Genomic DNA, 23600 nt, shown 5'->3' with positions numbered 1-23600 from the left:
CCCTCAACATCCCGGGCTCCTACAGGTACAGACCCCCCTGCCCCCCAACATCCCGGGCTCCTACAGGTACAGGTTCAACCTCCCCCCCCACCCTCAACATCCCGGGCTCCTACAGGTACAGGTACAGACCCCCCTGCCCCCCAACACCCCGGTCTCCTACAGGTACAGGTTCAGCCCCAATACCCAAGTCTCCTACAGGCTCAGCCCCGCCCGGCCTCTGCTCTGCCCCCGCCCGCTGCCGCCTCAGCGCTCCGCGAAGGATACTATCCCTGCTCCAGTAAACGGCTCCCCCGGGCCCAGCAGCCACATCCGCCATCTTGAAACAACCGCCACTCCCAGAGTACCCCTGCCGCCCCCAGCGCTCGCAGCCCATTGGCTCCCCGACCCCAGCTTGGTCCTGCACCAGGCGAGCGAGGCCAAGACACGGGCGGGTCTGTGCTGTTACCCGGAAGAGCGGCGCATTCTGGGAGCTGTATTTCTCCCTAGGTTCTAGCCCAGGGAAAGCCGCTCTCAGCGAACTCCAAATCCCAGGGGGCACCGCTCCCAACGGCCCGTCCGTCACCGAGGAAGGAAACTACAGCCCCGAGAGTTCCTCGCTGCGCAGCCTCCGGTACAGGGCGCGAGCGGGGACAAATTCAGCTGCATTCCCCCTCTCTCCGTCTCGGGGCTGAGCTGGGCCAGGGGCGTGCTGAGGATGGAGGACAAGCCCTACGGCAGCCTCAAGCCCTCTCTGGACAGGCTCACCCTGGGGGTCATCCGGATATTAGGTGAGTGAGTGAGGGACCGGCCAAGGGCTCTGAGCGGCCCTGGGTCGCCGCGTTGGCATGGAAACGGCCCTGGCGCGTTGGCATGGAAACGGCGGCCGGGCTGGCATCGAGGTAGCCCTGCCATGGGGGTTGGGGGCTGGCGGTGGGGCTCGCAGGCTGCCTGCGAGCAGAGGTGACAGTGGGCCGGTACGGAGGACCGGTAAGAAAAGGACTGACTGAGGGAGGGAAAGAGAAGCCTGCTCCCTGCATAAGAACAGTTTAAACTCAGCTGTTCCCTGATGGGTCAGCCCTCCGGGTTAGGAGTGGTCTCTGGCCTCCTTGTTAATTTCACTCACAGGAGCTGGGGGGAGTGGGGAGGGTGTGTTTGCCTTGTCTGCCCCCGAGATGAGGAGATCTCTCCAATACTAATATACACAACAAATACAAGCATTTGGCTGCACAGCTTAAATCCAGAGCTAATAAAAGCAGGTGGCAGGGGAAAACTCACTGTCACAATGGTTTCTCGTCTCCTCCCTCCCCCTCCTCCAGCCAGGCTGCAGACAAGGTTCTGCATCCCCCCACCCCCACCCCGCAAGCAGGGGTTCTCCTCTAGGCTCTAGCTTGCACTGGGACACTGGCTGAGATGCCTGCTGCTGCTGCTTGCATTAGAACAGTTTAAACTCAGCTGTTCCCTGCGCAGTTCAGCCTCCAGGGTTAGAAGCTGTTTCTGGCACACTTGTTAATTTCACTCCCAGTTGTTGTTTAGGGGGGAGGGGAGGGTGTGTGTGACCATGGCAGGGGCAGTTCTTTTCTGCCCCTGGGATGAGGGGATCTCCTATACACAAAAAATACTATCAAAATCAGGAATCATTGTCAAGTTCAAATCTATCCCATTCCCTCCCCAGCAGAGGATCATGGTTGAGATGTCCAAACTGCTTGCAGATCCTCTTTGAAATATTACTGAACCGTGCAGGGAACAGCTGAGTTTAAACTGTTCTTATGCAGGAGACAGGCTTCTCCCAGCTGCAAGCTAGAGGGAAGCCCCTGCAGCTGCTGCTCAGTGCCAGGCAGGGAGAAAGCATGGTGCCTAGTGTCCCCAGCCTGGCTGGAGGAGGAGGGAAGACATGGAGAAAAATGTGACAGTGAGTTTTCACTTTTTCAGGCTTATTCCAATAATAAAGTTTTATTATAGACAGTACTGGCAGTAGTAATAGGAGCTTTATATTCTCTATGTCGTGCAATGGGAGGGATCCATGAAGTACGTAGAAGAGGTGGGTTGCTTGCGATTGGACCATATGGGTAAGAAATGTAAATTACTTTCATTCCTACCCAAATCCCAGGGCTCCCAGCTGCCTGTGCAGCTGGTAGCTCTGGTGGTGATTTAAAGGGCCCAGCCCCTGGCTTCAGCTGAATCCCCGAGTCCTTTAAATCCTGATTTAAAAATCCCGGGATTTAAAGGCCCTATCTCTTCTGATAGAGGCCACGCCTCTTCCAGTTGAGGCCCCTCCCCCTCCGCAGGACTCTGGAGTACCGGCAAGTCCTTTAAGTTACTTTCACCCCTGCCTATGAGCTCCATGGCAGCTACATGGGCACATCCTGCCTGCCAGCCACGATACCCATAGCCTCATATTATTGGGGTCTGTGGCAAAACCCAGCTGGGGCCCTAGGGTGGGGCCAGGGGGGAGGGCTTACTCAGTGGTTTGAGCATTGACCTGCTAAACCTAGGTTTGTGAGTTCAATCCTTGAGGGGGCCACTTAGGGATCTGAGGCAAAAATCTGCCTGGGGATTGGTCCTGCTTTGAGCAGCATGTGGGTCTAGATAACCTTCTGAGGTCCCTTCCAACCCTGATAGTCTATGATTCCATGACGCACAGCAACAGATGGGCCCTGCCCCTAAAAGTTCACACTGATTTACATGCCGTACGTTTTAAACCCAAGAGCACCCAGCACTAAATGTCCTTAACTCTTAGTGCGAGGCTGTGGCCAAAAAAGCTAATGTCATCCTAGGATGAACAAAGAGAGGAATCTCAAAGTGGAGTAGAGAAGTTATTCTACTGCTGCTGCAATACTGTGTCCAGTTCTGATGCCCACAATTCAGGAAGGGATGTTTATAAATTGGAGAGGGGTCAGAGAAGAGCCATGAGAATGATTTGCAGATTGGAAAACCTGCCTTATAGCGAGAGACTCAAAGAGACAACCTATTTAGCTTAACTTTCTCTTTAAGGGGTGGCTTGATCACAGTTTATAAGAACCTGTGTGGGGAACAGATATTTGATAACCGTCTCTTTAGGTTAGCAAAGGAAGGTGTAACATGATCCAATGACTGGAAGTCGAAGCTAGACAAATTCAGACTGGAAACCAAGTGTAAATTTTTAGCAGTAAGAGTAACTAACCACTGGAATTATTTCCTGGGGTTCTAATAAACCAGAGGTTGGCCACCCCTATGGCACATGTGCCAAAGATGGCACGCGAGCCAATTTTTAATGGCACGCGGCTCCCTGCTGGGACTTAGCGTGCCATTAAAAATCCTGCCGACGCGGCAAGCCGCGGGGTCCACGATCCTGGGCCGGAGCACCGACTGAGCGCAGCAAGCCGCCGGCCCCTCCCCCGCCTTCCCCCAGGGCAGCATTTGGCTCCATGGAGAGGAAAAGACGCTCCCCGCTCATTCAGAGCCCTGCTGTTGTGCACACATCGCTCTGAGGGGCGGGGCACGACTGGGCTGGGCTGTGCATGTGGCGACAGCAGGGCTCCAGATGAGCGGGGAGCCTCATGGTAAGGGGGTTGGGGGGGTTCGGTAAGGGGTGGGGGCAGTCAAGGGACAGGGAGCAGGGTGGATTGGATGTGGGGGTGGGATCCTGGTGGAGTGGTTAGGGATGAGGGTCTCTGGAGGGAGCAGTCAGAGATCAGGGGGTGTTGGATGGGGCATGGGGCCTGGGGTCTGTTTGAGGGGTGGATAGAGGTCAGGGCAGTCAGGGGACACGGAGCAAGAAGGATCCTGTGGGAGCAGTTAGGGTAGGGGGTGTCTCTGGAGGGAGTGGTCAAGGGACAAGGAGCTAGGGGGTTGGATGAGTCAGGAGTTCTGGGGGGCTGTCAGGAGGCAGGAGTGTGGAGAGGGGTTGGGGCAGGCAGGGAGCAGGGGGGAGTTGTATGGGTCCTGAATTCTGGGCATCCTGACAGGGGGCGGGGCGCAGTTAGATAGGCATGGGAGTCCAGGGGGTCTGTCTGGGTGCGGGGGTGTGGATAAGGGTGGGGACAGGTAGGGGATAGGGTCCTAGGGGGGCAGTCAGGGGACAAGGGGTAGGGAGGCTTAGATAGGGGGTGGAGTCCCAGGAGGGGGTAGTTGGGACAAGGAGTGGTGGGGGGTTGGAGGTTCTAGGAGGAGGCAGTCACCGAGCCCTCTGCCCTGAGCCCTGACCCCCCACACACACACAAACACACACATGGTTTTCTGCCCTGAGCTCTGCACCCCTCAGGCCTCTGCCCTGAGCCCTGTACCACCCAGGCCTCTGTTGACTCCTTCACACACCCCCATGACCCCAGCCCTGACTCTGGCACCCCCACACATACCCAGCCCCCCTATCCTGACACCTGCACCTTCTCACATGCCCCCAACTCTCTGCCCTGACTTTTGCACCCTTCACATCCCATGCACCCCGCACATCCCCACCCCCACCCTGAACACCAAACAGGAGTCACATTCCCACCTGCACCCCTCACGCCAAATGGGAGCTGCCCAGGTAAGTGTCCCCACACCCAAACCTCCTGCCCCAACCCTGAGCCCCCTCTCTCATTCTAGCTCCTGGCCAGACCCTTCACCCCCAGCCCTGTGCTCAGTGCACTTCCACCCTCAGCTCAGTGTAGAGAGAGGAAGAGAATGGGCCAGAACCAGGGAGAAGGTAGGTACCCACTGTATGCGGGCAGGGCCGGGACCCCAGACCGGCATCGGGCTGAGCGGGTCCGGCAGCCGGGATCACAGCTGGCAGGAGCCAGAGGATGGAACCCCTGAGCGGCAGTAAGCTGAGCCGGCTGTGGACTGAGCGGACTGGGGTCCCTGCTGCCGGCTCTGCACAGCCCGCTGCTGGTCTGGGGTTCTGGCTGCCAGACCCTTCCCAGCTGGGGTCCCGGACGCAGGCCCCACTCAACCCACTGCCGACTTAGGTGAACAGAACCCCAGACTAGCAGTAGGCTGAGTGGGTTGGTGGTGTAAGATCAACATTTTAATTTAATTTTAAATGAAGCTTCTTAAACATTTTGAAAACCTGTTTATTTTACAATACAACACTAGTTTGTTATATTATATATAGACTTGTAGAGAGAGACCTTCTAAAAAACATTAAAATGTATTACTGGCACGCGAAACCTTAAATTAGAGTGAATAAATGAAGACTCAGCACACCACTTCCGAAAGGTTGCCACCCCCTATAATAAACTATCCGTCAGTGGAAATCTTTAAATCAAGATTGGATTTTCTAAAAGCTATGCTCTAGTTCAAATAGGAATTAATTCAGTGAAGTCTTCCACTGGCTGTATACTCTATGAATTCCATGTCTTGGCAGATTCATGGTGCTGTATGAGAGGTCCAGTCAGGGGGCTGTATTTGTCCCTACCCCTGAAATGTAGCTTTGGGTGAGCTACAGTACCCCAAGCAGAGGCAGTCCCAGCTGACTAACTGGACCTACAACACATGGTGCACAGGAAGAAACTAGAAACCAGAAGACAAAGGAAAAAGAACTGATTTTTTTAAAAAAAAATATGATTGGTTTAAAATTTCAGTTTTTGAAAGCTTGGGGTTAGCAGTACTGGAGACAGTGCACAGAACTGAGCTTAGAGGGGTTGGCTTTTTTCCTTAACTTTCTTTCTCATATGAGATATACATGATTCTGACACGTATCTCTCATGAGTAATTGTTGTGTAACTTTCAGCAGCTGTCTAGTATACTCACTCCTCCAGAAATTTTTCCTTGTCAGATCACATCATGTCTAATTGGTGACTAAATCCGATTACTTGTGAGGATATTCTGCGCTAAAAATTTAAAAATTCCGTGCACAATATTTTAAAATTCTGCAAATTTTATTTCTCAAATAAATGTGGAGGCTCCAGCATGGCATTGGGAAGCATAGGCCACTGGCTGCACAGAGGTGGGAGATCACTGTGCAGCTCCCCACTCCCCCCCGGACACAGATTCAGCAATGAGGCTGCACAGAACCCTGACACAGCGCAAGGACCGGGCCTAACACTCCAGGGCCCTGCCCCTCTGTGCCAAGCGCACCAGGTATGGGCAGGCAGGCTCAGAAAGGCAGGATCCCAGGGGCTTGGTGTGGGGGGATGTGGGTGTGAGTTGAGAGAGTTCTGTGTGGGGCAATCTGGGTGCGGACAGCTCGGTGGGGGATCCGGGTGCAGGTGGATCTGGATGCACAGGGGATTGTCGAGGGGTTGGCTGCAATGGGACTCTTGATCCCAGCAGAGGCTTCTCTACCCCACCTCTAAACCATCTAGTTCCTTCATTCTGAAAGTCATTCCTAGTTCTCGGGAATAGATCCTCCCCTCTTCTCTTTGTACTTGTCTTTGATTTGTGTTGTCATAAGCAGTGTGGTGCTACTTTTTCCACACTTTCAAGATTTTAATGTGGTTCCTTTGCTGAATGCTAAAATTGCAACAATTTAACAAGGCGGTGCTATTTTCTTCCTATAGAGAGTTTGTCTTATATACCTTTTGTAGTCAACCTTCAGATAACAAAGGATACTTAAATTCTGAAGATGCCTTATTCAGGGGCTCGGACCAATACAAAGTGTCTTGTTCTTTTGGTTTGCCTTCACTTTCTGAAGGGCTCATAAAAGTCACAGATGATTATTCTGCATAAAATGGCACAAGAGCAGTGATGAGCCTTTTACCTCTGTAGAGTTAGTGCAAGAGTTCTCAAACTGGGGGTTGGGACCCCTCAGGGGGTCACGAGGTTATTACATTGGGGATTGCGAGCTGTCAACCTCCACCCTAAACCCCGTTTTGCCTCCAGCAGTTATAATGGTGTTAAGTATATTAAAAAGTGTTTTTAATTTATAAGGGGGAGGTTGCACTCAAAGAGGTCACCAGTAAAAAAGTTTGAGAGCCACTGAGTTAGTGGAACATTTTTACTGCGGGGAAGATGGTTGTATTTCCTTAAAACTAGGCGTGCTTGTTTTAAATCTGTTGCACATACTGTCTGGGGGAGCTTACGCAGGTAAATGCTGTGGTCTCCATTTTACAAATTCTCCCTTTTTGTGTCTCCTGTACAGAATTGCATACTAAGCTCCAACCTCTGTTGAAACCTGCTGAAGACTGTGAGTTTTCACAGGTGTTACAGGGGTTATAATTTGAGGGCAGTGGGGTTTCACACCTGTCACTCAGGACCTACTGTAGCCTGCAGAAACTATATGCCTGGTGGTGACACTTGGAAGGAAACACCCTTGATTCATTCTCCAAAGCATTTGCAGGGATGGCAGTTAAAAAGAACTTAACTAAACTGTCCATTTTCTTGCTTGTAAACTAAACACACTTGATTTGAAAATACAGAAAACGTGGAACCCCGATGTGGTTTTTACAGTCACTTTTCAGCGCCGAACCACACTTGAATACCTACAACACCCCGTGAGGAAAGAACTTCATTATTCACCCCCATTTTACTGAGAACTTGTGACCTGACAAAAGCTAGAGGGGGAATCAGTAACAGAGCAAGAATTGTAATTTATAGTATGGGAATTCCCAACTCCCAACCTTGTGCTCAGACCATTAGATCAAGTCTCTCTTATAAAGTTTGTAAAGTGATTTGGGAACCTTCCAGGTGAAAGGTGCGAAATATATGGCAGAGACAATTGTGATCCTGATTCAGAATATTTAAGTGGGAGACTTCTGTCCTGGATTTGTTTAGCTTTATCCATATCATTAGCCTAACGTGGTAGCCCTCTTGATTTCTTCCATCTGGATTCCAAGAAGATGTCCATGGCAGATTTTTTTTTTTTTTTCTTCTCTGTGTTTAATGTTGCTCCCATCCATACTTATGCACATCTGTTAAGTGTGCTTTTCAGTTTACCCATAGGATATTTTTAATATAACATTCATGTTTTTAAGATACAGTTTCTTTTCCTTTTGATCTTGGATTTGGTACAGACTCCTTTAGAACCTGCAGTTCATTCGTCACTTTACATCTTCTTGTGACTGATACAACATTGAATCTTCCACCATCCCAGCTGAGCCTTTGTGCAAGATGAATTAAATGTCCCCGCTGCTTTCTTTGATCATAGAAATAACAATTATTCCATTAATATGATCTGTGAACTTGTTATAAGACATGCAGAACTTAGATGGAAAAGGTTTGTCAGATCATAGGTTCTACATATCACCCATTCAAATGCAGGATAGAATCCCCATTTAGAGGACGTATAGTCTAGCAAGAAATAACTTCACACACACACGACTATTTGAAAAGAAACTGGGCAAAGGGGCAGAAAGTCTTCTGTAGGCAGCGGTCCTGCACTGGCCAGAGGGGATGAACTTCAGTAGTGCAAACACTCCCAAAAAAATGTAACCCTCCAACAAAAAAAGCCCTCAGGATTAGGTCCATAGTCAGTCTCCTTATCTTTTTTCCATACAGCTAATGTTTATGTCCAGCATGTATCCATGAATATGGAATATACCACTTCAGATTAGAGTTATTGCTGTATATATGTTGTCCTTGAAAGCATCAGGTAATGTAGCACAAACTCTTCTGACTAGCAACTCTGAAGAGAAGTCAAACTTCCTTATATTGACTGCCACTGTCAAAGTGATAGAAAAACTCTGGGTGACCTACCTGTTAGAATTAGGGTGGGCAAACTACGGGCCGCAGGCCAGATCCAGCCCATGAGCTATTTTAAGCCGGCCCGCGAGCCACACCACGCGGCTCGGAAGGGCTCCAGCTGGGGCCCTGGGTCGGGGCCGCACCACGCGGCTCGACAGGGCTCCAGCCGGGGTGCTGGGTCGGGGACGCACCACGCAGCTCATCAGGGCTCTAGCCTGGGCACTGGGTTGGGGGCCACACCACACATAGCTCCCAGAAGTTGTGGCATGGCCCTGCTCCAGCTCCTACGTGCTCCAACAGGCTCCACAGGGGCGATGCCTGAAGATGGGGCAGCATACAGAGTTGCCTGGCCACACCCCCATGTAGGAGCCAGAGAAGGGACATGCCACTGCTTCTGGGAGCCACTTGAGGTAAGCACTGCTCAGTGCCTGCACCCCCTGACCCTCTCTTCATGCTCCAACCCCCTTCCCCAGCCCTGATCCCCCTATCTCCCTCTGAGCCCCTCGATTCCAGCTTGGAGCACCCTCCTGCACCCCAAACCTCTTATCCCCAGCCCCACTCCAGAGCCCGCACCCCAACCCCAATTTTGTGAGCATTCATGGCCCCCATACAATTTCTTTTCCCCAATGTGGCCCTTGGGCCAAAAGTTTGCCCACCCCCACGTTAGAGCAAATCACTCAGTGCTGGGGAAAGAAATTTGACCAGAGTTATTTGGTGCCTTTCCTGTCTAGTGCACTGTGTTGTGTGTTTGACTGCATTGGGAGCCAATATTTTTTCCTTTTACACCAGAGCCAGTTTTCAAAGTGACCATTTACCTTTGTGTACTGTGTTTTTAATTCCTGTAGCAGGTACGCGGTCTTTTTAGAACTGATGCAAAGCAATTTAAATCAGTGAGAATTTTTCATTGATTTCAATCAACTTTGAATGAAGCCTTCAATTATTAAAATAATAATCTGAATAAATGCAAGGGAAAAGGTTCCACAGACTCTCAGCCCCAGTGATGGCACTGTAGATATTGTATCTTACATTTATACTGTACCCTTCAGTCCAAAGGAGCCCAATAATTATGGACCTTTTGCTGCAAGTAAACTAGCCTGGAGTCCCACTGGGATCCCAAAGAGGACTAAGGGTCTTCTCAAGCAAACCTCTTTGCATGATCAGATCCTACATTCATAAAATAATCACTTAACTCTGTGATACTCAGACTTCAGAAGTTCAGGAGCCAAATTAGCAATCAGCATTACCCGAAAGAGCCACAGTGCTGTGAATTCATTGTTTCATTTACTATGCATATTCATATTAAAAGGAAAGTATTTAGTTTTTACATATATGTATTATTCTCACAGCAAAACGACTGACCAAGTATTAATATTTTAATCAACTACAATTGGTTAAAGAGTAAAAGCACCCTAAGAACATAAGAATGGCCATACTGGCTCAGACCAAAGGTCCATCCAGACCAGTGTCCTGTCTACCAACAGTGGCCAATGCTAGGTGCCCCAAAGGGAGTGAACCTAACAGGTAATGATCAAGTGATCTCTCTCCTGCCATCCATCTCCACTCTTTGACAAACAGAGGCTAGGGACACCATTCCTTACCCATCCTGGCTAATAGCCATTAATGGACTTAGCCTCCATGAATTTATCCAGTTCTCTTTTAAACCCTGTTATAGTCCTAGCCTTCACAACCTCCTCGGGCAAGGAGTTCACAGGCTGACTGTGCGCTGTGTGAAGAAGAACTTCCTTTTATTTGTTTCAAACCTGCTGCCCATTAATTTCATTTGGTGGCCCCCTACAAGTAAATAACTTTTCCATATTCGCTTTCTTCAGACCACTCAATGATTTTATATACCTCTGTCATAACCCCCTTAGTCTCCTCTTTTCCAAGCTGAAAAGTCTTAGCCCTTTAATCTCTCCTCATATGGGACCCGTTCCAACCCCCTAATCATTTTAGTTGCCCTTCTCTGAACCTTTTCTAATGTCAGTGTATCTATTTTGAGATGAGGAGACCACATCTGTACGCAGTATTCAAGATGCAGGCGTACCATGGATTTATATAACAGCAATCAAGATATTCTCTGACTTATTCTTTGTCCCTTTTTTAATGATTTTTAACATCCTGTTTTCCTTTTTTGACCACTGCTGCACGCTGCATGGACATCTTCAGAGAACTATCTACGATAACTCCAAGATCTCTTTCCTGATTAGTTGTAGCTATATTAGCCCTCATCATATTGTATGTATACTTGGGGTTATTTTTTCCAATGTGCATTACTTAACATTTATCCACATTAAATTTCATTTACCATTTTCTTGTCCAATCACATAGTTTTGTGAGATCTTTTTGAAGTTCTTCATGGTCTGCTTTGGTCTTAACTATCTTGAGCAGTTTAGTATCATCTGAAAACTTTGCCACCTCACTGTTTACCCCTTTCTCCAGATCATTTAGGAATCAGTTGAATAGGATTAGTCCTAGGACTGACCCTTGGGGAACACCACTAGTTACCCCTCTCCATTCTGAAAATTTACCATTTATTCCTATCCTTTGTTCCCTTCTTTTAACCAGTTCTCAATCCATGAAAGGACCTTCCCTCTTATCCCATGACAGCTTAAGTTACGTAAGAGCCTTTGGTGAGGGACCTTGTCAAAGGCTTTCTGGAAATTTAAGCAGACTATGTCCACTGGATCCCCCTCGTCCACATGTTTGTTGACCCCTTCAAAGAACTCTAATAGATTAGAAAGACATGATTTCCCTTTACAGAAACCATGTTGACTTTTACCCAACAATTTATGTTCTTCTATGTGCCTGACAATTTTATTCTTTACTATTGTTTCAACTAATTTGCCCGGTACTGACATTAGACTTACTGGTCTGTAATTGCCAGGATCACCCCTAGAGCCCTTTTTAAATATTGGTGTTACATTAGCTAACTTCCAGTCACTGGATACAGAAGCTGATTTAAAGGACAGGATACAAACCATAGTTAATAGTTCCACAACTTCACATTTGAGTTCTTTCAGAACTCTTGGGTGAATGCCATCTGGTCCCGGTGACTTGTTACTGTTAAGTTTATCAATTAATTCCAAAAACTCCTCTAGTGACACTTCAATCTGTGACAATTCCTCTGATTTGTCACCTACAAAGGATGACTCAGGTTTGGGAATCTTTCTAACTTCCTCAGCTGTGAACACTGAAGCAAAGAATTCATTTAGTTTCTCTGCAATGACTTTATCGTCTTTAAGTGCTCCTTTTGTATCTCAATTGTCCAGGGGTCCCACTGATTTGTTCTGATGTACTTAAAAAACATTTTGTTATTTCCTTTTTAGTTTTTGGCTAGCTGTTCTTCAACTTTCTTTTTGGCATTTCTTACTACATTTTTACACTTAATTTGGCAGTGTTTATGTTCCTTTCTATTCATCTCACTAGGATTTAACTTTCGCTTTTAAAAAGGTGCCTTTTTATCTCTGTGCTTCTTTTACATGGCTGTTAAGCCACGGTGGTTCTGTTTTAGTACTTTTACTGTGTTTGTTTTTTTTAATTTGGGGTATACATTGAAAAGACACCATAATAGAGGCCCAACTTAAAAGTGTCCATGCAGCTCATTTTTGCATAGCTCCCCTTTCTAAAATTAAATGCCACAGTGTTGGGCTGCTGAAGTGTTCTTCCCACCACAGGAATGTTAAATGTTGTTATATTATGGTCAGTATTTCCAAGCGGTCCTGTTATAGTTACCTCTTGGACAGATCCTGCGCTCCACTCAAGACTAAATTGAGAAATGCCTCTCCCCTTGTGGATTCCTGTACCAGCTGCTCCAGGAAACAGTCATTTAAAATATCGAGAAATTTTGTCTCTGCCGTTTCATCCTGAGGTGACATGTACATATGGGGATAATTGAAATCCCCCACTATTATTGAGTTCTTTATTTTGATAGCCTCTCTAATCTCCCTTAGCATTTTGTCTTCACTATTACTGTCCTGGTCAGGTGGTTGATAATAGTTCCCTAATTTTGTATTCTTATTAGAGCATGAAATTACTATCCATAGAGATTCTGTGGAGCATGAAATTACTATCCATAGAGATTCATTTAAGATTTTTTGCTTCATTTTCTTTCACATATAGTGCCACTAATTCCCTCTGCCCCACACACACGACCTGTTCTGTCCTTCCAATATATTTTGTACCCCAGAATGATTGTGTCCCATTGATTGTCCTCACTCCACCAGGTTTCTGTGATGCCTATTATATCAATATCCTCTTCTAAGACGAGGCACTCTAGTTCACCTATCTTATTGTTTAAACTTCTAGCATTCGTGTACAAGCACTTAAAAAACTTGTCACTGTTTATTTGTCTGCCCTTTTCTGACATGTCAGATTCCTTTTTATGTGAATGTGTCTCATCTGATCTGGCCCATATTTTATCCTCTTCTATCCTCTCCTCCTGACTAAAACCTAGAGAATCTCTATCAATAGATTCTCCTCTAAGAGAAGTCTCTGTCCGATCCACATGCTCCTCTGCAGCAGTCGGCTTTCCCCCATCTCTTAGTTTAAAAACTGCTCTGCAACCTTTTTAATGTTTAGTGCCAGCAGTCAGGATCCACTTTGGTTTAGGTGAAGCCCATCTTTCCTGTATAGGTTTCCCCTCTCCCAAAATTTTCCCTAGTTCCTATTAAATCTAAACCCCTCCTCCCTACACCATCATCTCATCCACGCATTGAGACTCTGAAGCTCTGCCTGCCTACCTGGCCCTGTGCGTGGATCTAGAAGCATTTCTGAGAATGCCACCATAGAGGTCCTGGATTTCAATCTCTTTCCTAGCAGCCTAAATTTGGCCTCCAGGACGTCCCTCCTACCCTTCCCTATGTCATTGGTAGCTACATGTACCACAATCACCGGCTCCTCCCCAGCACTACACATAAGTCTATTTAGATGCCTCGAGAGATCCATAACCTTTGCACCAGGCAGGCACCTCACCATATGGTTCTCCTGGTCATCACATGCCCAGCTATCTATGTTTCTAATGATCGAATCTCCCATTACTAACACCTGCCTTTTCCTAATGACTGGAGTTCCCTCCCCCAGAGAGGTAACCTCAGTGCAAGAGGATACCCCGTCATCATCTGGAAGGAGGGTCCCAACTACGTGAAAGTTTCCCTCTGCTCCCATTGATTGCTCTGCTTCCCTGGGCCTTTCATCCTCCGCAACAGCGCAGGGGCTGTCTGACCGGAGGTGGAACAAATCTACAGTGTCCCGGAAAGCCTCATCAACATACCTCTCTGCCTGCCTTAGCTCCTCCAGTTCCGCCCCCAGCCTCCAAAGCCCGTACGCAGTCTCTGAGGGCCAGGAGCGCCTTGCATGGAATGCATACACATGCCATACTTTCACAGGGCAAGTAATCATACATGCTACATGGAGCGCAATAAACAGGATAGCCCCCACTCTGCTGCTGGGCTTCTGCCTGCATTCTCTCCTACAGTTACCGAGGTTAATGAAAGAGTTTTTGTTTAAGTCAAGAAGTTTTGATTATAGTTAAGTTGTTAAAGGTTTTAAAGACTGGAAGTTGTACCTCGCACCCTTCCAAGTCCCTCTCAAAACTCCCTGTTAGCGGCCCCTGTTCGGCACCCTGTTTGGTTAATAACTTAGATTGGTTAATACTTGAACACTGTGATTTAATTATCACGTCCTGCAAAGAGCTGGGGGAGACTCATTAAAGAGCCACTTGCAACTCCTGAGCCTCAGTCAAAATATCACTGACTTAACCCTTAAAAGAATCACTTAACCACTGAAGTGCATCCACCTCTGAAGTGGAACACGGCAGTTTTAACACATCATGGCAGCACTGCACAACATCTCAAGTCAAGCAAAAAATACTTTCTCCAACTAAAACTATGGGCATGTTTAGAGAGGCAAAATATAATTACCTGACTTTGAAAGTTTGGCCAGGACACCAGCGCTGAACCTCTGCTTTTATGGAAATTTCCATGGGGTCTTTTGATCTTTGTCTTTAATGTGTCTCAGTGAAAGGATGGTATCTTCAGCAGCACCATGCCCCCTAATGCCAGAGCATTGGTTCAGTACTGGCACAAGATCACCACCTACTCCCAGTATTCGTCAGGGGTCTCCCCTTTAACTTCACATCAGCCCTGACTCTGCTTAGCTTACAAAACCAGACAGATTGTAGCACTTGGTGTCTACTTACGCTCTACTTTTTGTTTTATAGAAACTTCTCCAGGAGTCGATGAGGTGACATTTGTGGAAAAGGAGCCAGCTGAACGTCACTCTATTGTTTCCTGGGAGCAGGTGGGTAGTTTCATTACAGCACTGTAACGGGGTTGTTTTGACTATGCAACGGACTATGCATGCATGCAGGATACTGAACAGAGCTACCACATTTCACGTACAGCTCATCCCACTGGTAAGAGAGACCGACATTTGTGACGCAAATTGGAGCAATGCTGTCTCCTTTTCAGTCAGTACTCTGGCTTCCAGCCATACCACCTGCAATTGCAGTGTTGTTGGATCTTGCAAGACAAACAGGCCACTGATGCATTCAGATGGGAGCCCTCTAAGGAACACTTGTGTGCTGCAGAGAGTAGGGATGGTGAGTCAGTAGGTGGTTGTAATTCTTCTGCATCAACTCTGAAACCAAGCTCCAGCATGGTGGAGCTTGAGGAGTTCTCTTTCAGATGAGACATTAAACCAAGCTCCTTATGGCCATTAAAGAGAAGGTTGTAGTACAATCAAGTCATTCAGTTCCCCCACCTACACCCCACTCATCGGTTTCCCTTCTCAACTTCAACTACCTACCTTCTTCTTCCCATATCTCCACTCCAACCATAAATCTAAAACACTGACACACACATGCTACTCCTAGGGTAATTCTGCGCCAAAAAAATTAAAATGCTCAGAATATTTTAAAATTCAGCAAAATTCTGCATGCTTTATTTGTCAAATGTTGTTTCAAAATATGTCTACAAGTATGCCTGGAACAATACAGACAATAAAAAAGATTCAGGAAATGTTTTTTTGACAAATAGATTCCTTACTAAGCATATTAATACAGAACTTTAAGTAATAATTCATTTAATCTACAATTCTGAAACATATTTCCCGCACCCCTCAAAAGCAGTGTAAAGGCTTGGGGGAGTCAGGGGTAGCAGTGGAGTTGAGGGAGAAGGAAGAAATTGCTGGGAAGGAGCCTGGGAGTGAACTTTTAGGGTTGTTGGGTATGGATGGGAGAAGTATGGAACAGTTTTTTTGGGGCGGGAAGGGATTGTTAGGGAGTTGGGGAGCCTCCCCTATGCAGACCCTGGCTGACCCCTAGCCTCTCTCATTCAGTCAGGCACATCTGCCCCTGTCCTGATGCATTCCTACACTTCCACTCAGACAGCCCTACTCCCCTGTCCCCATGTATTCTGTCACCCCCTTCTCCTATGTGTTCCTGCACCCAATGTGTCCTCATGTGGCCCTGCACCCCCATTCCCATTCAGCCCCTGCTCCAGTCTGTCCACTCACGAGCCCTTCTGAATCCCAGTCTACATGACCCCCAGTCTCAGGAGCCCCATGTGCTCCACTCTATCCACTCATATCCCCATGGCTCCTCACTTGACCCCCAGGGCAGGGCGCTGTGAGGAATGCAGCCTGTCATCCTCCCTGTCGGCTGCTGACTGCTATAGCCACTGAGCCAGCTGCCTCTGTTCTGGCACCACAGCAGCCACTGGTGGGAGAGAGGCATAACTGCGGCGCCTCTCCAGCAGAATGTATTTTCTGTGGAGAAAAAACAAAATTGGTGAATTTTGCATGTGCGCAATGGGGCAGAATTCCCCCGGGAGTAACATCCATGCAGATTTCACTTCTTTAATTTCTACATACAAATAACCTGATTTACCTTGTAGGCTACCCCTCCACCTATCTGTTCCTAAGCATTACAGAAAAATCTCTCTCACGGTCACCCTTTACAGTGTAGTACCAGACCTCACTTATTTACGCCCACCAATGAAGCCATGAGTTAACTTATGGAAGCCGCATCAACCTTGTATTAATCATCCAATGAAGTGGGGTTTAGCCCACGAAAGCTTATGCTCAAATAAATGTATTAGTCTCTAAGGTGCCACAAGTACTCCTCATTCTTTTTACATTTCAATTGTGTTTCCACAACCACTAGGTGGCACTGTTTACCAGTTTGTTTCCCCACCACTAATCCACTCGTAGATTATTATTTTCTCTATAGTAAAGTTGTAACAAGGTTCCTTTACAATCCCTGTTTTTAACTCCCTCTATAACATAGGCTAAGAAAAATGGTTTGTCCTGAAACGTAACTGCATTTTAAACATCAAGGAAAATTTTTCTGCAAATCTTGAAGAAAGTTGGTCAATATTTTTGAGTTATAGGTCACTAAAACAACAAAGCCCCTGAATATGAGCCCACTCAATCATAGCTCCATAGCTAAGGCTGGGGGTGGGGGGACAGTGGAAATGAGGGAAGGCAGATGGGGTGGGGGAAGAGGGAATGGGGAAGGGTGTGGTATAGCGCAGGATAGGGCCAGGGGACCTACCTAAGAACTAGGCACATTGCAGCCCTTGCTCTCCAGGAAGCGCAAGGACTACTCTCTCTGGACTGCCCCAAAGAGGGGTGAGGACAGGCAGAGCAGTAGATCCATGCCAGCCTGCAAAGCAGGACAAGCACACAGGGAAGTGTGTAGCGCCTCAGAAAGGGACACAGCAGAGGACGTGCTTAGGGAGTTCCGAGAGACATTTGGTTCAAAAGCCCAAAAGAAAGGGGATTGTTCTTCAGTGCACTCTGTTCTATAAGGTTTTATAATCTCCTGGTAAAATCAGATGCACAGATCTGTCCCTGCTATTTATAAATGCTGTTCTTAATGGGTCTGAGACTGAGGCCTGCTGCAACCCATGTGTGCTGCTTTGCTAATGCAAAGGGGTTGTAATGCCGGCAAACACATCCGCCTGAGAATTCCCCCTGCATAGAGCTGTGACGATGTGGTTCTAGCGGGATCCAACTGAGAGTGCCAGATCAGGACCAATTGCTCAAACAGGGCAGTCACAGCCCAAGGCTGGGGTTTTTCCACCTCTAAGGTAAACCAAACCAGCCAGACAAAAATGACTTCGGTGTCACCCCACTGGCTAACCGCAAGTCACACAAGCAATTTCCTTAACACTCAGCTCCCCATACACCACTCATGAGCACAGCGTCCTGGTGATGAATGGTTATGAAAACAACACCCAGTAAAAAAAAGGTTCCCTGATCCGAGGCCAACCCAGACACAGGTCAATATGATTAGAGAATATTTAAATAAAGATGAGACACAGAGTTTGGTCACGTCAGTCATTAGTCTCGGGCAACAAACAGATATCGGGGACACGCTGTATTGGTTATGGGTTAGCATATAGTACAACAGTCTGTAATGTCCCCAATGCGGGTGTACGGTGGATGGGGCAAAGTAAAGTCAGGGGAGAGTGAGGGTACATCCTCAGGGTTCTAAGGGTCACAACAGATTCAGAAGAACGCAGCGGGTATGGAGCAAGGTGACCCCACAGGGGAAATCCAGATCGTGGTTACAGGACTCAGGGAGTATTAGTAGGGGGGTGTAGGTCCCCCCCGCCTGGGTTCGTGGAGCCACATCGGCTCACTCCGACTGGCGGTGCCGGTGAGTGTTCGGATTAAATCCCTGGACCCCACCCGGAAAAAAAGTTCCGAGACCATCAAACGTTCCATGAGTCGCGCAGTGCGAGGCCACCCCACAGGCCTACAGTCTACATCGTTCGTTACAGGGGTCCGGCGCTTAGCGACACCTGACATCAGTGGCGTCAGGTGTAAACCTCGTAGAACTTTGCCCGTCCGAGTGTCCAGTCAAGGGGGCTCATTTTTCAGATGTACGGGCTCGCGGCTCGCTGGAATCCGACCTGGGGTCCTGTCTCGAACAGGGATCTCACATCGATGAGGATATCTTTTTCCTCGCTCCGTCCGTGACGCTATTGTCTACGGCAGCGCTAGCTGGCCGATCTGTGTCAGGGTGGATGGTGCGGTTGACTGCAGACCGACCGCAGTTGAGGCGGAGCGCCTTTCACTAGGCGGTCCTGGGGAGGCGTTGTGGCGCAGCTGCCAGGACTCGGAAGCGTGCGGCTGTGCACGCAGGACAGTGGACGTTGGGCAGGGTGCTCAGGGTGTTACCGCTCAACTTCTGCATGCGCTGTCCCAGTTCCCGTGACGGATGTCTCAGAAGCGGACCAGTTGTATCGGGCGCTGCCTGTTGTTAGACGCCAGTCGCCAAAGCGGGTGAAGTGTCTGCCCGCGGGTGGAAGTGGAGTGTGTGAGTCCCATCTGTGGTCACCTCAAGCATTCCCGGTCGAGTTTTTCCCGGGTGTCTACATTAGAGCGCGTGAGCGCGCCTTCGGATTCTCTAGCACCTCTGGCTCCTAGCACGCCTGCTCTCATCAGATTTCCCACAATCCCGCTGTTGCTCATCTCTTTAGATAAAATCTAAAGTTTAGTTATACAGGACTAAAAGTAAGCATAGACTTGAGTTAAAACTGAAATATGTAATACATAGATGGAATCTTAGTCAGGCTATGTAGGCAGGATGGAAGAAACTGCAGTTAAATAGTCCTGGATACATCCCCGCTGGATTGGGTCATCGATCCTTGTATAAGAGTTAAGCTTAGACGGCAGCAAGTCCTCCAGAGGAAGCAAAGCAGGATGACGACAATGGAGATGAGCTCGCTAATAAGACTTTTCCAGGTGTAAGAACACTCCTTTGTTCCTACTGTGGAAAGTTACAGCAAAATGGAGTTTGCAGTCACATGGGCCAGTTTCTGCATACCTTGCTGAGTCACAAGGCGTATTCGCCTCTTCCCAATGGGTCAATTGTGTAGGTGATGGTCCTTAATGGGCCATCAAGCAGGCTGAGCTGAACTGACACCAACTAGTCTGGGGTGTCACGCAGAACTGCAGCACCAATTTAAAATACAGACAGTATACAGCCAATACTTCAACTACAAAAATGATACAGACATACAGACAGCACAATCATAACCAGTAACCCGTAACCTGGTCTTAGACACTTTATATGACCCCCTTTACATAGGATTTGGTGCCACTACAGAACCTTGGTTGCAACCCATGTTCTATATGGTCCCAGTTTATATTAATAACGTCACAAGAGCATGGAGGACATGACTGGAACATCTCTGCTCTGGGGATATTCCCTGCTGCCAGACGAGTTCTGGAGCCTTCAGCAGCTGATTTAGACCAGCCCTGAAGTGGTAGTAACTTATGTGGAGAGACAAATTGGCCCGTGGCCATCTCCAATGTTAGAGAGCCATAAAAAATTATATACATCTCCTTCACCCCTCACTCAGGTCTCACAAACAGTGAGCTCTGTGCCTTTTTGTGTTTAGAGTAGTGTTTGTAGAACCTTATAGATTTAATTTCTATTAACATCTATGGGATTGTTCCCAATAAGGGGCTATTCTATTATTATTTTGAGTTAACTGCCTTATGTAAAATCTTTTTTTGTGTGGGAATCAACACATGTTGGACAACATAACCTTACCAGCTGATAGAGTTCCCCACCACCCCAGAAGGACATGTGCATCAAACATGTTATTTCTAGGTAATTTTGGGATATCATGGACAATAAACAAAAGAAATTAAAATCGCATCAAATATTGGGCATCTTGATTTTGTACTTTATGAGGCTGGTGAGTACAACTCTGGAAAACACCACATGAGCAGGGTGCATGCAGCTGGTTCAACGGGCTGAGGGTAAGCAGTTTCGGGCATATCATTTGGGCTTATCTGAACTCTGCTCTAAGAAGACGGCTGTTTAAAATCACAAACCCTTGTGACTGAAGGTAACTTGACAGATCAACCAGCCTTCTCTCACCATCATAGAAAACATTGGACAATATCCAAGATCCCAAATGGGACCACGTTCTGCTCTGGCATAGCAGCTTGTCTTCAGACCCCTCCTCTGGAGAAGGCAATGAAAGGGTGTTAACTGAGGAAGTTTCTAAAATGAAGGTAAAAAGAGAGAGAATGTGACTGGAAACAGAGATGTCAATTGATATGTTCTCCTGGAAGAGGAGGGCTCAAGGCAGCAGAAACCTTTTATCTCCTTCCATGAATAGACCGTTCATCACTAGAGTCCTGATTCTTGTCTCTCTCAGGAGAGTAATTCCATTGAAGTCAATGGAGCTGTTCACGTGTAAAAGTTTATTAATAGAAAAACAAGATTAAATGATTAAACAGGTATTTTAAATCGATGGAATGTGGCATGTAAATACTTGTATTCTGGTGGGGCTTTGTAGCACATCAGTCATCTCCAGACATCCAGCCTCCTTCATTGTTTTAATCCAAGTCCTTGCCCTTGCAACTAGAGTTATGAAGTTAGAGCTTCTGAAGGCTGCAGTATGAAATTACAAATATTTAGCTTTGAAAAGAGTTTGCAAAACAAGGGCACGTTTGTTACGGGCATTTGGAGAATTTAAAGCATTTAAAGTTTAGTATTCTTCTAGAACAGGGGTGGGCAAACTACGGCCCGTGGGCCAGATCCCGCCCCCTAGCCAGTTTAAGCCGGCCCTTGAGTTCCCACTGGAAAGTGGGGCTTGCCCCGCTCCGGCGCTCCAGCTGGAGAACAGAGTCAGGGGCTGCTCCATGTGGCTTGCAGAAGCAGCCTCATGGCCCCGCTCCAGCCAAGAAGCAGAGTCAGGGTCCGCTCCATGCAGCTGCTGGAAGCCGTGGTATGGCCCCCCTCCAGCTTCTATGTGCTCCAGTGGCCCTGCTCTAATGGCCCCCTCTGGCACTCCAGTGGGAGCTGCAGGGGCAGTGTCTGCAGATGGGGCAGTGTGCAGGGCCACCTCGCCGCACCTCCATGTAGGAACCAGAGAAGGGACATGCCACTGCTTCCAGGAGTCGCTTGAGGTAAGCGCCACCCGGAGCCTGCACCCCTGAGCCTCTCCCCACACCCCAACCCGCTGCCCCAGTCCTGATCCCCTTCCCGCCCTCTGAACCCCTTGATGCCAGCCCAGAGCACCCTCCTATACCTCAAATTCTTCATCCCCAGCCCCATCTCAGAGCCCGTGGATGGCATGGACTGGCGTGGAGATGGGGAAACTGCACAAAATGAGTGTAGCAAAGGAGTGGCTGCCTTTGCTTTAGGTTAGATAAATACAAGGTATCGGAGTATTTATCCTTGTTTTATGGGCTTTGGGATCTAAATATTTCCTATCACATAAATCCAAACATTTCTTTTCTTTCTAAAAAGCATTTGGTGCTCTGAAAACATACCAGATTGACAGTCCTGCAGCTTGCAGTGCTCAACTACATAACACTTAGCATAGAATATCAGGGTTGGAAGGGACCTCAGAAGGTCACCTAGTCCAACCCCCTGCTCAAAGCAGGACCGGTCCCCATACTGCATCATCCATGAGCATCCTGCTCTGAAGGGACCACCTCACAGTATAGAGAAAACCTTGAAAACATGATCCAAAAGTTTGATAAACCAGAAGGCACATAAAAAGAACCTCCAATGTATTATCTTTAAAAAGCTCATGATTTGGGAGCCTGACTCGTGATAGTGGAATGTTTGCAGTTGATGATACTGTAAATATACATTCTAGTTTGGAAAAAAAGTTTGTCTATTGTTTCAGGGAAATAATTTGTTATGAAGAGTACTGATAGTTGGAGCCCTGCACGGATACAAAAATGTGGATCCGCATCTACCAAAATCAACATACTTCTGACCTGTGATCTGCTAGCTGTCTTTTATGTGTATCCGCACCCGCAGCAGCAAGCCGTCTCACAAGGGCTGGAGGGAGCAGAGATGAATGGGAAGGCAGAATCTCAAGGAGAAGCACCCCATAATGCTTTATAGAAATATGCTTATGAATATAAATATGACATAACTGGAATATGCTTTATGCTACATATGCCATGTTACATATCTTTGCAAAGGTTATGTTCTACCGCATGTATTCATCCTATTCGCATGCATGTATCATTTTGATATCTAAAGTAATGAGCATTGGCTCTATGCTTGTATTTAAAGTATTTGCTGTAGAAAGCACCTAAGGCAGATTTGATCAACATAGTGTGAAGGGGTTATTCAAGTACATGGAAGTACTTGGCAAACAATGAACTTTGAGAGACGCCACTCCACATCTGAGCTTTCCTGGGAATGTGGCTCGGCCTGTAAAGTTCTGAGTCTTCTAAGTCTGTGACTTGTCCATGTGACTCCAAAACTCCATCTTGCAGCTGGATTCTGCATAGGAGAGAAGAAAAGGTTTCCACGCACGAGAGAGTCTATTTAAGCTCCTGGAAACCCCTCCATTTTGTCTTCAGCTGGCTCAAGAGAGAGCCTCTCCACCCCCAAAGAATACCTGAAAGAAACTGGAACAAAGGACAGTAACCACAGGGGTGTGAGTGATTGCTGGACCCAGACTAGAAGGTGGCTAGTCGGTAAAAGAAGCTTACTGGAACATCTCGGAGGATGAGGTTTCATCTGTAATTCCTTTCTTGCTGTATTGGGCTTAGACTTGCATGTTTTATTTTATTTTGCTTGATAATTCACTTGTTCTGTCTGTTATTACTTGGAACCACTTAAATCTTACTTTCTGTATTCAATAAAATCACTTTTTATTTATTAATTAACCGAGTATGTATTAATACCTGTGGGGGGGGGGTACAAACAGCTGTGCATATCATGCTGCTCCCCACATGCTCATGAACAACGGTAGTAGCAGTGCATGTTGCATCACAGTGGGGCGGAGGGATGGGGCACCAAGGCCCTGCCCACTCCAATCCCTGAGGCCGGGGACAGGTCCCTCTGCCCAGGAACCAGCAGGCTGGGAGCGTGGCCAGTGCTGCCAGGCCAGGCCAGGCCATGGTGGGGATGCTGGCATTGCCCAAGGGGCCCAAGCTGCTGGACAGGAAGCAGTGCGGTGAGCAGGTACTGGACAACTCTAACTCCAGTCTGCCACCCACCCTCTGGCTACTGGCCTCTAGACCTGAGCGTGCTGCACCCCCCA

The 23600-nt window shown here is 47.7% G+C and overlaps 2 protein-coding genes and 1 long non-coding RNA gene across 3 annotated transcripts in view; 2 read left to right on the top strand and 1 right to left on the bottom strand.

The window, feature by feature from the left end:
• KIAA1328 (KIAA1328 ortholog) overlaps window positions 1–458 on the bottom strand; it is a 256258-nt gene extending 255800 nt beyond the window's left edge. Inside the window, exon 1 of the mRNA XM_032779841.2 lies at window positions 265–458. Coding sequence (XP_032635732.1) covers window positions 265–373 — 109 coding nt within the window. The 5' untranslated portion in view covers window positions 374–458. The remainder of the gene's footprint in view (window positions 1–264) is intronic.
• A 109-nt stretch (window positions 459–567) lies between these two features.
• Window positions 568–23600, top strand: part of TPGS2 (tubulin polyglutamylase complex subunit 2) — a 37662-nt gene continuing 14629 nt past the window's right edge. The window contains exons 1-2 of the mRNA XM_032779845.2: window positions 568–767; window positions 14777–14856. Of these exons, the coding sequence (XP_032635736.1) occupies window positions 695–767; window positions 14777–14856 (153 nt within the window). The 5' untranslated portion in view covers window positions 568–694. The remainder of the gene's footprint in view (window positions 768–14776; window positions 14857–23600) is intronic.
• On the top strand, window positions 20002–23223 carry LOC142046963 (uncharacterized). The gene is made up of 2 exons (XR_012656050.1): window positions 20002–20595; window positions 22224–23223. It is a non-coding gene; the product is annotated as an uncharacterized LOC142046963 (long non-coding RNA).

Source organism: Chelonoidis abingdonii, chromosome 6, assembly GCF_003597395.2.
Source record: "Chelonoidis abingdonii isolate Lonesome George chromosome 6, CheloAbing_2.0, whole genome shotgun sequence".
NCBI classification, from domain to species: domain Eukaryota; kingdom Metazoa; phylum Chordata; order Testudines; family Testudinidae; genus Chelonoidis; species Chelonoidis abingdonii.
This window is presented reverse-complemented; position numbering and strand designations above follow the sequence as displayed.